Source organism: Larus michahellis, chromosome 8 (genome assembly GCF_964199755.1).
Source record: "Larus michahellis chromosome 8, bLarMic1.1, whole genome shotgun sequence".
In the NCBI taxonomy this organism is placed as follows: Eukaryota; Metazoa; Chordata; class Aves; order Charadriiformes; family Laridae; genus Larus; species Larus michahellis.
In genome coordinates, this window is record NC_133903.1 from 5,922,083 (window position 1) to 5,935,083 (window position 13,001).

The 13,001-nt window shown below is 40.0% G+C and overlaps 1 protein-coding gene across 6 annotated transcripts in view; it reads left to right on the top strand.

Moving 5' to 3' along the window:
- Positions 1-13,001, top strand: part of EPN2 (epsin 2) — a 45,352-nt gene that overhangs the window by 25,351 nt on the left and 7,000 nt on the right. For 2 of the 6 annotated variants that reach the window (XM_074599233.1, XM_074599235.1), the window contains exons 3-6: positions 7,531-7,643; positions 9,135-9,227; positions 9,496-9,652; positions 12,791-12,964. In XM_074599233.1, the coding sequence (XP_074455334.1) occupies positions 7,531-7,643; positions 9,135-9,227; positions 9,496-9,652; positions 12,791-12,964 (537 nt within the window). Of the gene's footprint in view, positions 1-7,530; positions 7,656-9,134; positions 9,228-9,495; positions 9,653-12,790; positions 12,965-13,001 lie in introns of all 6 variants that reach the window. The other 4 variants (XM_074599231.1, XM_074599234.1, XM_074599236.1 and 1 more) reach the window with 2 other exon arrangements.

Consider the following 13,001-nt stretch of genomic DNA (forward strand, 5'->3'; position numbering starts at 1 on the left):
TGTGTCAGGATTGTGCGTGAGGGATCTCTTCCCCCTTCTGTCAGTTACTGAAAGTGCACTATTGGGGAAGTCAGTGAACCATTTTTTCATTGAGTTTCTTCAGAATGTTGAATTAACTTCACTGTACAGCATTGACTGTAAACACTGCAATGCTCAAACTACTGCTCTTCTCTAGCTTCTTAAGCATAGTGTATGCTTGTATCTGAGAGTGCATGTAAGAATTGGGTTTTGTATTTGATGTTGAGCCAGAAAGGCTTTTCTTGTAGAGTTGCTGGCCTTTGCATCCCACATTTATCCCTTACGAAAAAATAAAAGCAGTATTGATAGCCTGTATAGTGTGAGACAATTCAAGATGGAAAAGGATCTTGACTGATGTGCCGTCGTCTCTCACTGCTACGGGCAAGACATACTGGTAAACAAGGACGTTTTCCCTGTTTCCTTGCAGATATTTTCATCTAATCTCTTAACAGTCCTTTCCACAGTCATTTCAGTGTGGAAATTGAAATGGTAAAGCATGATAGTTTTTAATAAAATCCTTTCCCCCAAAGCTTTGCCTTAATGACTCTGTTGGCCCTGAAGATCTCTGTGCTGTAAAGCTTGTATAATTCTTGAGAGTACGTTATGGCATGTGAATATTACTGACTGTTGATGCCAACATTTGTAAAAGCATTAGTATGTTTTTACTATCTAGTCTCGTAGTCTGTAAATGGAAGCTAAGTGAGATAGTGTAAAGCTAAAAGCAAAAATAAAGCTCCTCCCAACCACCATCTTGTAGCAATTTCTGGCGTACTGGGGACACTTGGCTATCTTCCAGCTTTAACCCAGGGGTAATTAAAGTTCAGGTTAGGAGCTAATACATATTGCATGACAAAATACGTATAAGTATTTATTTTGGAAAAATGTGTAAATTGTATGTAAATTGCGTGAAATCTGATAGCAGGTTTTATTTCACGTTAAGGAAATGTTCTTGTGGTGGTGCTGAAACTAAACCTACTGGGAAGAGGAAGGAATGTAAGGTCAATCATTGAAATCTTTTGGAGCAGTATTTCCCCACTCCTCATATGGCTTTGTGTCTAAACACTGTCTTTTTGCTAGACTCCAGTCACACTGTTTTGAAAACTAGGCCTCTTGTTCCTCGCCTTGTTTCATGTACAGGTGCCAATGACCACTTAAATAGGATTCTGGATTTATGGCTGCATGGGGAAAAGTAGGGTGTTCTTAATATAGACCTCTTAAGTCTGAACTGTGGTGCTGTTTCCAGCTTGGGAGTGCATTAGTTAGAGTTACTGGTCTCGATAAAGTCCTTCATCTAATAACCATCTTTTAAAAGTATTCTTTCAGCGCAGGCTTACACAGGAATATTACTCTGTTGTCACACTGGAGCCGTCAGCATGGCGGCAGCAGCATGGCAGAAGCGTAACCCACAGTCACTGCTGTGTGGCAGACAATTCAGTGTACCTGTGAAACGTTGTACTCGAGCACCTCAGGCCTGCAGAAGCTTTTAGGAGACAGGGCTGGCGTGTAGGAACTGTGCTTTCCCTGTTCTTTCTCAACCATCTTGAGGGCAGGGCAGTTGTGTTGTCTCTAGCAGACCTATCCAGGATTGTCAAAGTTAAGCTGTGGTTGCTCGGAAAGCAAGCAGGGTATTTGCTGCAGCTCCTTATGGCTAGGGTGGTTACGGGAATCGGAAAAATGATGGAAAAATCCTCTGCCTGGAGGGAAGTGACTGACACAGCCAGTTCCTTGGCACCCCTACCTCCAGCAGATACTGCGTTTGAATGAATTTCAAGTTTGAAGGATCCCAGGAAAATATAGGCCCACTCCCTGTGCTACCTTCATGTTTTAAAACAAAGTTTACCGAAGCTCCGCCTTTTAAAGAGGTCCAATCCTATTATGCCTAAACCAGGACCTACCTATGTTATTTCAGGTTGTACACATGTCCTTTCCTTTGGCCATCTGCTGCCTTGGGTTTGGGTTGCACTTAGAAATGTTGGCAGAGCAAGACTGGTGTGTGTTCTAATGTCCTGATTTCATTTACACAAACGCGGCAGAGTAGAGAACAACGCAACGTGCACAGTGTGACCTGATTTTAGAGGAGCACTTTGCCCGGAGGTAGGCTGCTTGGCTGAGAAATCCTATTCATTATACATACAGCCTATTTGATAAAAGATTGGTGAAAGATGGACCAAAAAAGGCTTTTATGGATCTTGTGAAATGCCACGTCTGTTAACTTCACCCGTAAAGATTTTGGGAGCAGTTTTCTTTAGGTGAAATGATGAGTTGTAATATTTCCAGTGATAATTCACAGTAAGTTGACTCATTTATTTAAAAACAGTTTTGTGAAGCATCAGCAAATTTGTGTTCACTCATCTATTTCAGCTTTGTCTCCCCTTTTGCTTGGAGTAGATAATAATTCAGAGCAATTACTAATTTGGGTTTGACATTATAGGAAGTCCAGAATGCTTCTTTTAAAAGTTGTCTTATAATGTGTTCTACATCTTTGCAGGTTGGAATGCATCTCTGGCCTTCCATCTTAGTCAGGGAATACATGGCATATCATCCAGCACCGAATTTGGATGAGCTGCCTGAATAATTTCTGTGGTTTGAGGTGTGGAAGGAATTTGGTAGACTCCTGTGTTATCTGATAGATGTCACTTGACGACTTGATTTAATCCTCTTGTCATACTTTTGTTTTTCTGTTGCTCTAAGTAAAGGTGGGAGATGCTGTTGGTATAGTCAGGCTTCTGTAGTTGCAATAAATTATCTAGCTATGTCTATTAAGATGTCTATTAAGATGAGTGTAGGGATCACCTGAGAGAAAAAAAAATGCTCTTTAACTGCAACAAGCCTTAAGGATTTGTTCAGTATTAAATGAATTTCATGAGTGCTCTGTCTGCTTCAGTGCAAGTAGGAATCATACAGTAGGGTGATCAGCTCCACCTTGTTGCATTAATAGGTGCTATTTAATTTTTGTGTTGTATATGAAAGATCTCTTTAATTCCCAATGGAAAGGTGCATTACACAATTCCTTCTAGATTAAGCAGTTTGCACGTACCCTTTCATAATTTGAGAGGTTAGATTGGCTTTTTGAAAGTATCCCACCTTTATTTGAATAGTCTTTCATTTGAAGACTAACAAATGGGTTCTCTGCTTGGTTCCCAAGTGAATTGCTATCAGATTCTAAGTTCTTACCTTGATATTAGTCTAATTCTTCAAGTCAGACTTGATTTTGTAGATGTACTGATTGAGTGAGGAAGCAGCTTTTCTTTCTGAATAAATGTTACTAAGAACCGAATTCTGTTCTTAAGAATGCCACCTGCAAATTAAAAAACTGAGGCTTATTTTCCATGGTGCTCTGTGCCATCACTTGGTCTAGACCGACATAAAAAAACCAAAAAACCCACAACCAAAAAAACTCCCAAACCAAAGCAAAAAAACCAAGCGTATGCTTCTGAATGCAAATACCCAGTCTGATTTTTATTATCAATGCAGGGAATGACTGTGTTTTAGCTGTGTACTGTATAGGAGCTTTAACTCACTAATTTAACCAAACCTATAGATGTCTACAGAGGGCTTTTAATATAGACAAAATATAGTAAATTACCAATGAGTATGTATGAAAGACGTCATAGCTGTTCTAGAGACAGATGGTGGAGTGGAATCCTGCTTTAGTGATTAACTGAGGTTGGAAATTACTTCCTTGCGCTGCAGCTAGAGCCTTGTTGAGAAGACAGCCCGATGGCACGTCTCCCCACTGCAGCAGATTCCCTCGCGGTTGCTTCTGGGCAGCCTAGAGAGGTTGGGATCTCCAAATTCTCAAAGCAGCAACAAAAGCAGGGTTTAGCAGGTCAGAATTGATCTATTGAGTCCCATCTTACATAAACATCTGAGTTAACTGTCATGTGCTGTGGGATAAGAGATTCTTTGTGTGGCAGCGATACTGTTACTGAGGCAATAACCTTTATGCTAGATCCTTGCAACTAAAACGTTAATGCAGGATGAGGCCAATATAGAAGGGAAGTTATAATACTGCAGAAATTTAGGAGTGAAGTTGCTAGGTAAAACATGTCAGATAACTACCAAGAACAGTGGATTGACTTTCCCTTAACGCTGTTTCAGAAAATATGCTGGCAACTATTTAATATAGATGGTTTTATAACCAATGCAGAAGTTTAAATGTAAAATAGCAACATTTTTATCAATGTTTTTTAATGTGAGGCCCAAGGTAGAATTTCAAATGGACAAATTTTTCCTTTTTTTGTAAAAGGAGCTCTAAAGTGCCATTTAGAGTTAATAAAACCAAGTAGAATGAATTGCTGAGAGGCCTAAAAGTGGAAAGAAATAAGCTATATCTGTGAGACCCCTTATTATCTGTGTTCAGATCCTGGAGCTGCTGAATGCTGGTCTCTGTTGGGAGCTGTGAGGTAATGTAGCTCTCTGCCAAAGCCAGCCTGCCGTTCCCGTGTGCGGCTGGAAGGCCAGGACCCACCATGGGAGGGTGAGCGAGACGCTTGGAGTAGGATGTGATCCCTGCTTCTTGCAGCGCTTTAGTGTAAAACCGCTGCATGCTGTTAAAAGCTGAAACTGGTGAGCGCTTTTGGTAAGTAGTCCTACGTGTGGAAATGGGAGGAAAACCAACAGAGTTAAAGTAACCCATTTCACATCATTTTCAAGTCATTCTACTATCAGCTTCTGAGTTGTTACAGAATGTAGGTATGCCAACAGAGATGGAAAAACTCCTGTGCAAAAAGTGCAGGAAATCGCATTCTTCCCCACAACTGCAGCTAAAGAAACAGAAGACCAGAAAGTACCTTCCTGATCATAATTCCAGTTGCCCTCTGTTCTCAGGCAACTATGTTGCTGTCCCATTTGTATGCTTATCCAGCTCTTTTGAAACCAGTTATGACTTTCTTTCTACAATTCCTGCTTCCAGACACGTCTTTCTATTTGTATCTCAAATTTATTCATGGTCAATTTACACCATTAGTTCTTGCCCCTTTATCTTAAATAGCTTTTCTCACTCCACAGTATTTGCAAGCCTGATGTATTTAGCAACCATAAACTGCTTGATCTTTTTGCAAAGATAAACACATAAAATATTCTCTATGCTCAAAAGGGAAGCGTTTCCACATCCATTCTGTTTTGAAATCATCTGCCTTGGATTTGAATGACTACAATTGCATTTAATTTGTTAGATGAATTCTGACTAATGCTTTCATGCAGTAGTGCTACTGTTAATAATAACTGTATTAGGTTAGGGGCTGTGAGTTACGTATTTTGGTACTAAAGAAAGTTCTCTACATCTCTGTCACTTGCAGTTGATGCCCTCAATTTGTATAAGATGGTTATCAAAGAAATTATTTTCTTTCTCCGTGTCATACCATTTCTATTTTTCCCTTCTTGGTCATCTGTATTTTTTAATATTCCTGTTTCTCCCTCTAGTTTGACAATTTTTCTTAGCATTATCTTTGCGTATTCCCATAACCTCCCACATTTGTTTTCTACATAATTTTTCTTAAGATGGATCTTAAAGCCAGTTCTTGAGAAACTGTTAGTAAACTTCCTTGGTGGTAGGCAGTATGATGTAATCTCTTCTTCAGGTTGTTCTTTTCCTGTTTCAGTTCTAAACTACCCTCTGTTTAACAGTAACGTCCTATTTACCATCATAAAATACTTCGCTGACTCCATATAGATTAACTTTGCTGCTTTTCTTTTTGACTGACAAATCAGAGAAGGATCTCATTTTTTTCTGTTACGAGATACCTTTTGGTAACCTCATGTGGAGTTTTAACCTGTTTTCTTTTTAGTTCTCTTTATTTTCGTATTTAAGAATATTCTTTACAAACTTCACAAACGCTTTAAGGCTGTATTTTCCATGCCGTCAGGCATCCTTTTATCTGATGTCTCGTTTATTCCTACTTTAAAGTCTGTAATAATCCATATAATATATTGGAGAGCCTGCCTGTGACTGTTGGAGCAAAAAGGACTTGTGGAGCAGGCTAAATTTAGAGACTTTATATGAGAAAGGGTTTGAAAAAGCAATAGAATTAAGGTATGAGTAACGTCTTTGTAAGTGTGAAGTTCGGAGCTTATTTGTTTGGCTTGAAAGCTTTAGGATCAGCTCAACGTGGAAGGAATCATTCTGGGTGGTAAATTAATTTGTCCCTTTAGAAATGGCGTGGGATGGGATGGCACGTTGGGTTATGGTGGAAAGGAAAGATCATTCCTCATTTAGAGAGAGTCACCTTCCTTCTGGCCTGCTGGATGAGAGAGACAAGGTTATGCTTTTGGTTTTAAAAAGTCAATTTGGCCTAAAAGTGAAGGGGAGACAAGACTGCAGTACTTGGAGGATTGAAGTAGTGACTGAAAAAGTGTTTTGTTTTGTTATTTTTTTAAATTACAGTTTGGCAATCTGATTTTTATATGCCTAGCTGGCCTATTAAGAGGAAACGTGGTTTCTTTGAGTTTGACATCAGAGCTTAAAAATATAGGTCCTCTTTATTAAATGTCAATGTATATTTTGCCAGACTAATTATCATTCCAACCATTAAATGCTAACTTCCTTGACAAGGTAAGATAAAATTTCTGTGTAAATGATTTGGATGCTAGAGAATTCTGAGAGGGGGGGGACGACAAAAATTGTTTAATTACTGTATGGTGATAAACCTATTAGTATTGTCCCATTTGGATGGGAATATCTGCCTGCTACTGTAGTGAAAACATCAGTTAAAGAATGCTTGTGTGTTGAGAAATTGTGTGTTTTAGCTGTCAAGCTTGACTGTTACTCGAGGAGGAGTGAGGGAGATTACCAGCTGCTATTTAGCTAATAGAGGTCTTCATCCAAAGAAAGACCAACCAACAACAAAAACCAAACTGCCCTCCAACATATATACCAAACTTTTTTTTTTTAACAGAGAATGGTACAGTATTTTTGTAAATTTTGAGTATGAATAGCTGGCTTGTTGTTCTCTGAGCCTGCCTGGCAGTTAAGAATAGTTCTTTATTTGTCCCATTAAGACTGTATTATTTTACAGAAAAGTGGGTGGTATCCAGTTTTACCCTGGTATTGGCCAACTCCCAGCAAATTCTTACTGACATTGGACGATGTAAGAAACATCAACAAATGTTTTCTTGAACGATTAATTCTGTAGTTTTTTTAAGTCAGTGGCCTGCCTGCGGAAGCTCTGATACACTGAGACAGGGTCTCTAGCATTTGTTGGTGATACTTTTTGATATGACAGCCGCACTAACACAAAAAGCCTTTGTTTTCCAGGGAAGTTTTTCCTTTAAAAGAATTGAACTGTGTTGCAAAGTTCTCCCTGCTTAATTGTTCTGGTTGTTAACCTCAGCCTTGGTACGAACTTTATCTCTGAGGGTTGAGGGAGCTGATGGTGGTGAGTGAGGGACCTGTTGCTGCGCTGGGGACCTTTGAGAATGGCTGTGTGAAAGTGGGGTGGTCTGGTGAGAACAATAATCAAACCTGTTATATCTTTTTGATTGTTAAATTTGCTGGTTTTTTCTCTCCAACAGCTACGTCCCCTCGAGTTTCCTCGGAGCTCGAGCAGGCCCGGCCTCAGACGAGTGGTGAAGAGGAGCTCCAACTGCAGCTGGCGCTGGCGATGAGCCGGGAAGTGGCGGAGCAGGTCAGTTCCCGTGTAGGTTTTCCACAGTGTCTATGCTTTGATAGTTGAGACTACAATCCTGTTTTTTGGTTTTTTTCAATGGCAGCTTGGCTTTGCTCCAGGTGGAATAGGGGGAGAGAAAGGCCATTTTGGAAGATGTTGCTCTTTTTTTTTTTTTTTTTTTAATTAAAATCTTTTTAAAGTAACTGCAGCCTCCGAGCTGTTGAGACTAGTGGAAGACAACAGTCACTTTGCAAGAAGACTTTGTGTGGGAGGATGTTAATCATCACATTACTGAAGATGTTTTCAGTTAGGAAGAACTGAAAATATGACTAGTCCTGAAAACCTTCATTATTTGGGCCAGCATAAGAAATGTTAGTGAATTCTGATTACAATGAAATCTTGAATGATCTGCTCATTCGGTGAGATTGTCTGGAACAGAAAGGTGACCTGACACAAAGTAGTAGAATTTATAAAGAACGTGGTTTACAATAACTTGGCTCCTGATCTGTCACACAGGTTACGTTACTGTGATAATTCTTAGGAGGGTCATTCTGAATTTGGAGTAAACGCTGTAATTGTCGATAGATTTTACTGCATATTAATATATAACAAAGTTGTTGAATCTCAGCTATGAGTGAAAATTCAAATCAGCCTGATGAGTGTCTCATGTTTTAGAGGCTTCCTGTGATTTTACCTTACTGCTGTAGGTTAGGCATTGGTATCCTTGTGCTTGGAAAGGGAAACTACCAACTGGTAAACTTTGTCATTATTGAGCAATAAAGAAAATAAAAATCAGAATCTATCAGTTGAAATAGCCTAAAAAATCACAAGGGAAATACCGGCTGGGGAATTAGTCAACTTCTGAAAGACATGATGCAAGCAAAGGTATTTAAAGTAGTTGAATGTACCACTAACATGGTAGTTAACAGATGTATGCATGGAGTTGGCTGGATTAATTCACTTAGTGTTCTTTATAACAGTTGCTTCAGGTGTGGAGGGAAGCTGACAAAAGCCAGGAAAATAGAAATTTAAATCACTGCATCCTTCTGTGATGTTTTGAATGCTCAAGAACATTACAGTAATTTAGAGATGGGATACTTACTTGTAAGTTCTGTGATGTTTCTAGTGTTGTAACTGAATTTTTGGAAAGAATGTTTAATTTATACCTTTCCCATTAGGAGTAAAACAACGCGAGGGTAAATTTCAGTCAGCAAAATGGATGTTGTTATGATCACACTGTTACACTGGTGTTAAAAGGGTCAGGGTGCTCCTGACCTCTGTTTGAGGCAAGAAATTTTTTTTACTCCACTTGTGTTACGGACAAGTGACAGCAAATAATCCTGGCAATCCCACTGCGCGTGCCTGTGGTGCGCATTGCTCCTAGGGTGGCAGGGAGGACTGCCCAGGCCTTCCCTGGCAGTGTCCTGCCAAGGGGGTAGACACCTGGAGGGAGCAAGCAGCAGAGTCTAGGCTAATGGTCTATATCAACAGTGTTGATTTCCTTTGCAGGAGGAGCGCCTCAGACGCGGAGATGATCTGAGATTACAGATGGCTCTGGAGGAGAGTCGCAGAGACACAATTAAAATTCCCAAAAAGAAGGAGGTAGTGCCTTCGACTAAGAAATTCCTGGTTATGCTGCCAAAAGCTGAAATACAGTAACACAAAATAGCTTAATACTGAGCTCTTTTATGCTTTTGGGATTGCTTTGTTGTATAGCTTAAAACTTCTTCCATGTGGGTTAAATTTCAAACTACTAGTCAATGCAGGTGTGTAAAAGGAAAAAAAAATAAAATTGCTGCTTCACTCTCATGGGTTTGTACTTCAGATTGGTAATGCTCTTGATTAAAGCTCAGATTATTCCTGCCCTCAGCATACCACTTTGTTGGACCTAATGGATGCCCTGCCCTCCTCGGCACCGGCCCCACAGAAAACGGAGCCTTGGGGACCTCCTGCTGTTGCAAACCAAACTGATCCCTGGGGAGGATCCACAGTTGCAGCTACTGCCTCTGACCCGTGGCAATCATTTGGTAAGAATAATCTGCCAGAGGAATGCTTATTTAAACGTTTTTGGGTTTTAACGTTGAGCTTTTCAGAGTTTCTCAGTGTACGACGTCGTGCTTGATAACGATGGTCTGTTAGTCCATTTTGATTGTTTCCTGTACTCTAGAACTAGCATTGCCCTAACTCATTTCCAAGCAGAAACGAATACATGTTGCACTTTGTTCCTGCTTTTTAAGCAGCTGGGTTTTTGTGTGTGCATTTTGAATCTTAAGATGGAGGAGAAGAGTGAAGCCTCTGTCGTCTTTGTACAGCAAAACCGACTTGTCTCAGACTGAGGGGATGCTCATGCTTTGACTGCTGGTTGTGTCCTGTGTCATGGATTTAGACTCTTGCTAGTATTTAATATAGTGCTGGGCAGGGTGCTATGGTTGGGAAGGCCATAGATCTGAATTACCATGTCTTTAATTGCTCCTAGTGACATGTGATGTGTATACCATCAGAACCAAATGGATTAAATTGTTTAAATGGAGATTTTTTTTATACCTAACAAAAAAATATGAGGTTACCATTTAAAATATTCACCATGTTTCTTAAGCTTTCGATGCTAAATCCATGGAATCTGTTTCTGAAGTGAAAGATCCAGTGCTTCACATCTTAAAGAGCAATTAAGTCCACTTTTTTTCTTGTTTGCTTTTGTGTGTGTGTTTTGCTGCCTGTGTAGTGTTTTCTAGGTTAGCCAAAGTCTGTCCAAGGAGTTTCTCCTTCGCATAAGAAAGTTGATGGTTCCTCACAGTACGTGTTAAACTTGCTACGTCTGTGGAATTGGAGCTGGATCTGCTTTTTGTTGTCTTTGGATTTTTTTTTTTCTTTTTTGAGGGACAGGGGTTCTGTGCAAATGGAAGCTTTTTCCTGAAGACTGACGGCTTAGTTCTGTCAATTTTGTTTCAGGCTGGTGAATCAACGACCTCTGCTATAAAGTGCTTCGAAGTAATTTGCATCGGCATTCAGCCCATCACCATCAAGATTCCTGATGAAAATTTTGAAGCTTAATAACTAAATGCATTTTTTTTTTCTTCCTCATAGTGGCATTAAAGGCACCTACATAGCTGCTGGGACAATTACAGTTCATTGTTCTAAGTGTTTCTTTTTTGGTGATAAAACTACAAGCATGAAATCAGAAAAAGTCCAAGTTTTGGGCCCTAAGGCTGTTCAGTGTATTTTTCTGTGGTTAAAAAACAAACAAAATCCACCTTCTTCAAATCTTGTGCTCGATATATCATCTTCTGACAAGATTTTCCTTGCATCAGTTGCAGCTGTAGCGTTTCCTCTCAGTGTGTCTAAACTTTATTAATGCCATAGAACACCCCCTTGTTCCAGCTTGCTGGTTACTTGGCTCCCAAGGATATTATTGAAGATGTAAGATTTATGTCTTTTACTGCTGTTAAGAGCAGCTCATTAAATTGTATTTCTCAAAGCTTGCACGTGCTTTGGCATTTTGGTAGCGATAATGGAAGCTACGGGAAGGTATCTTCCCAAGTGCTCTAATTTTGTTTGCTCTCTTTATGAAAGAAAAGACATTTTTTTTTGAAAGCTTCCGTTGACGGGAAGTGCTGTCGTTAGCATTTCTTGTGTGGCATTGCTCGTAATTCAGCACTAAGGGTAGATAAAGGAAATCTAAGTACCGGTGTGGGAATAGTTGGACTTATTTGGAGAACTTTAGCATTTCCTGGTCTGAAGCTGCAGCAAGACCGTGCTGCCTGTTGATGAAACAAAGACCAACGTTGCAAATTGGAATTTGTGCCACTGTGTGTAGCATTGGATTGGCTTTCAAGAACATTGTGATGCCAAGGGAGTCTGTACATAGTTTTGAAAAATAAAACAATAATTCAGTTGTAACTTGAAACCCACATGGCGGTTAAAGATAATAGCCATGTACCGCATGGATAATTCTGTCCTACTCTTGGATTATACAGTTGTTTAGTGATTAAACAGTGACTGGTTGAGAGGTTTCATTGGGAAGAGGAAATGTATTTGCATGTACTATCTGACACAAAGGTAATTGATCACCGTAGAGTTGTACAGGATGTGCATTTAAAGTACTGGGTTCCCATTCCTGCACTCTGATGGCTGGGGAGGAGCAGCAGGGATGGACGTCAGAAGAACAAAGCAAGAGCGATAGCTTCCAGCACAGACCTGGTCCCCTGCAAATCCAAAATGTGATTTGCTCCAGTGGTCCTGGGGTTTGATAAGCCAAAATAGTTTCATTTAATGGTAGAAGGAAGAAGAGGTCACCTAATCTGAAAAGCCATAACTTAGTAGGTTGGTGAGGAAGAAGAAAAGCCTGGCAGGAAATTGTCTGTAGTGAGGCAAGTTTCTTTCTCTTTCCTTCTCCCTTTACTGCCTTAATTTGTCATTTTCCACGAGGAAGCCCTAACCTTGTGCACAACCTGTTGATGTACAAGCAGTTTGGTAATCTTAATTTCTAGGAGTGAAGAGTTGTCAGTGTCTTCCAATAAAAATGGGAATCCTGAACATAGAGGCATTGGGCTGAAAAAAAAATATATAGGAAGAGCTATCAGTGGACAGCTTAGATCTGTGTCAGGAGGAATGCTTACGAACAGGAATAAAAAAAGCACAACTAGCTCAGGGAAGCTGATTATATTTTTATGAAAACAATATGGTAAAAAGAGTTGGAAAACTGTTCCCTTTGAATCTTACAGACTGACTTTTCTTTGTTCAAGTCTTAATGTTCTATATTTCATATCTTTTATATATAGGCTTTTTGGAAACCTTCTTTCCCATCATGAGTTTGTAAATATACCCTGTGATTTAGGTCACTTTCAGTCAGGGATTGTCTGTTGCGGTGGCAGTGTCTGTAACACAGGCAAGTTTATTTTCTTGTTGGAACTACCGATTTTTTTAATTCAGTTTGAAGTGGGAGATTTGTTTTATTCATCTGTGTTGCACAGAATTGACTTGTGCTGCTTGTTCGGTATGCATGACACAGACACTGAGACTTATCAGTATTCCTAATGATGAACTGCTTCACCTATTTATGTTTATTATTAGTTGGCAGTAATGGCTCATAAGAGAGAGTAATCTGCAGGGAAAGCTTTCCAAGGTGGAACTGTACTGACTTGTGTTCCTGATGGTTCTTTTTGCAGGTGCCAAACCAGCTGCTTCTGTTGACCCTTGGGCAGCACCAGCAGGATCCACAGCTCAGTCTCTGCCCAAAAATGTTGACCCTTGGGCTCCTGCTCAGCCATCCTCTACTGCAGCAAAATCTTCTGTGGATCCTTGGGGACCAGCACCTGCAAACAAACCTCTCTCTACTTCTGGTGAGAAACGGTCTCATCCCATACCCCTATTATTTGA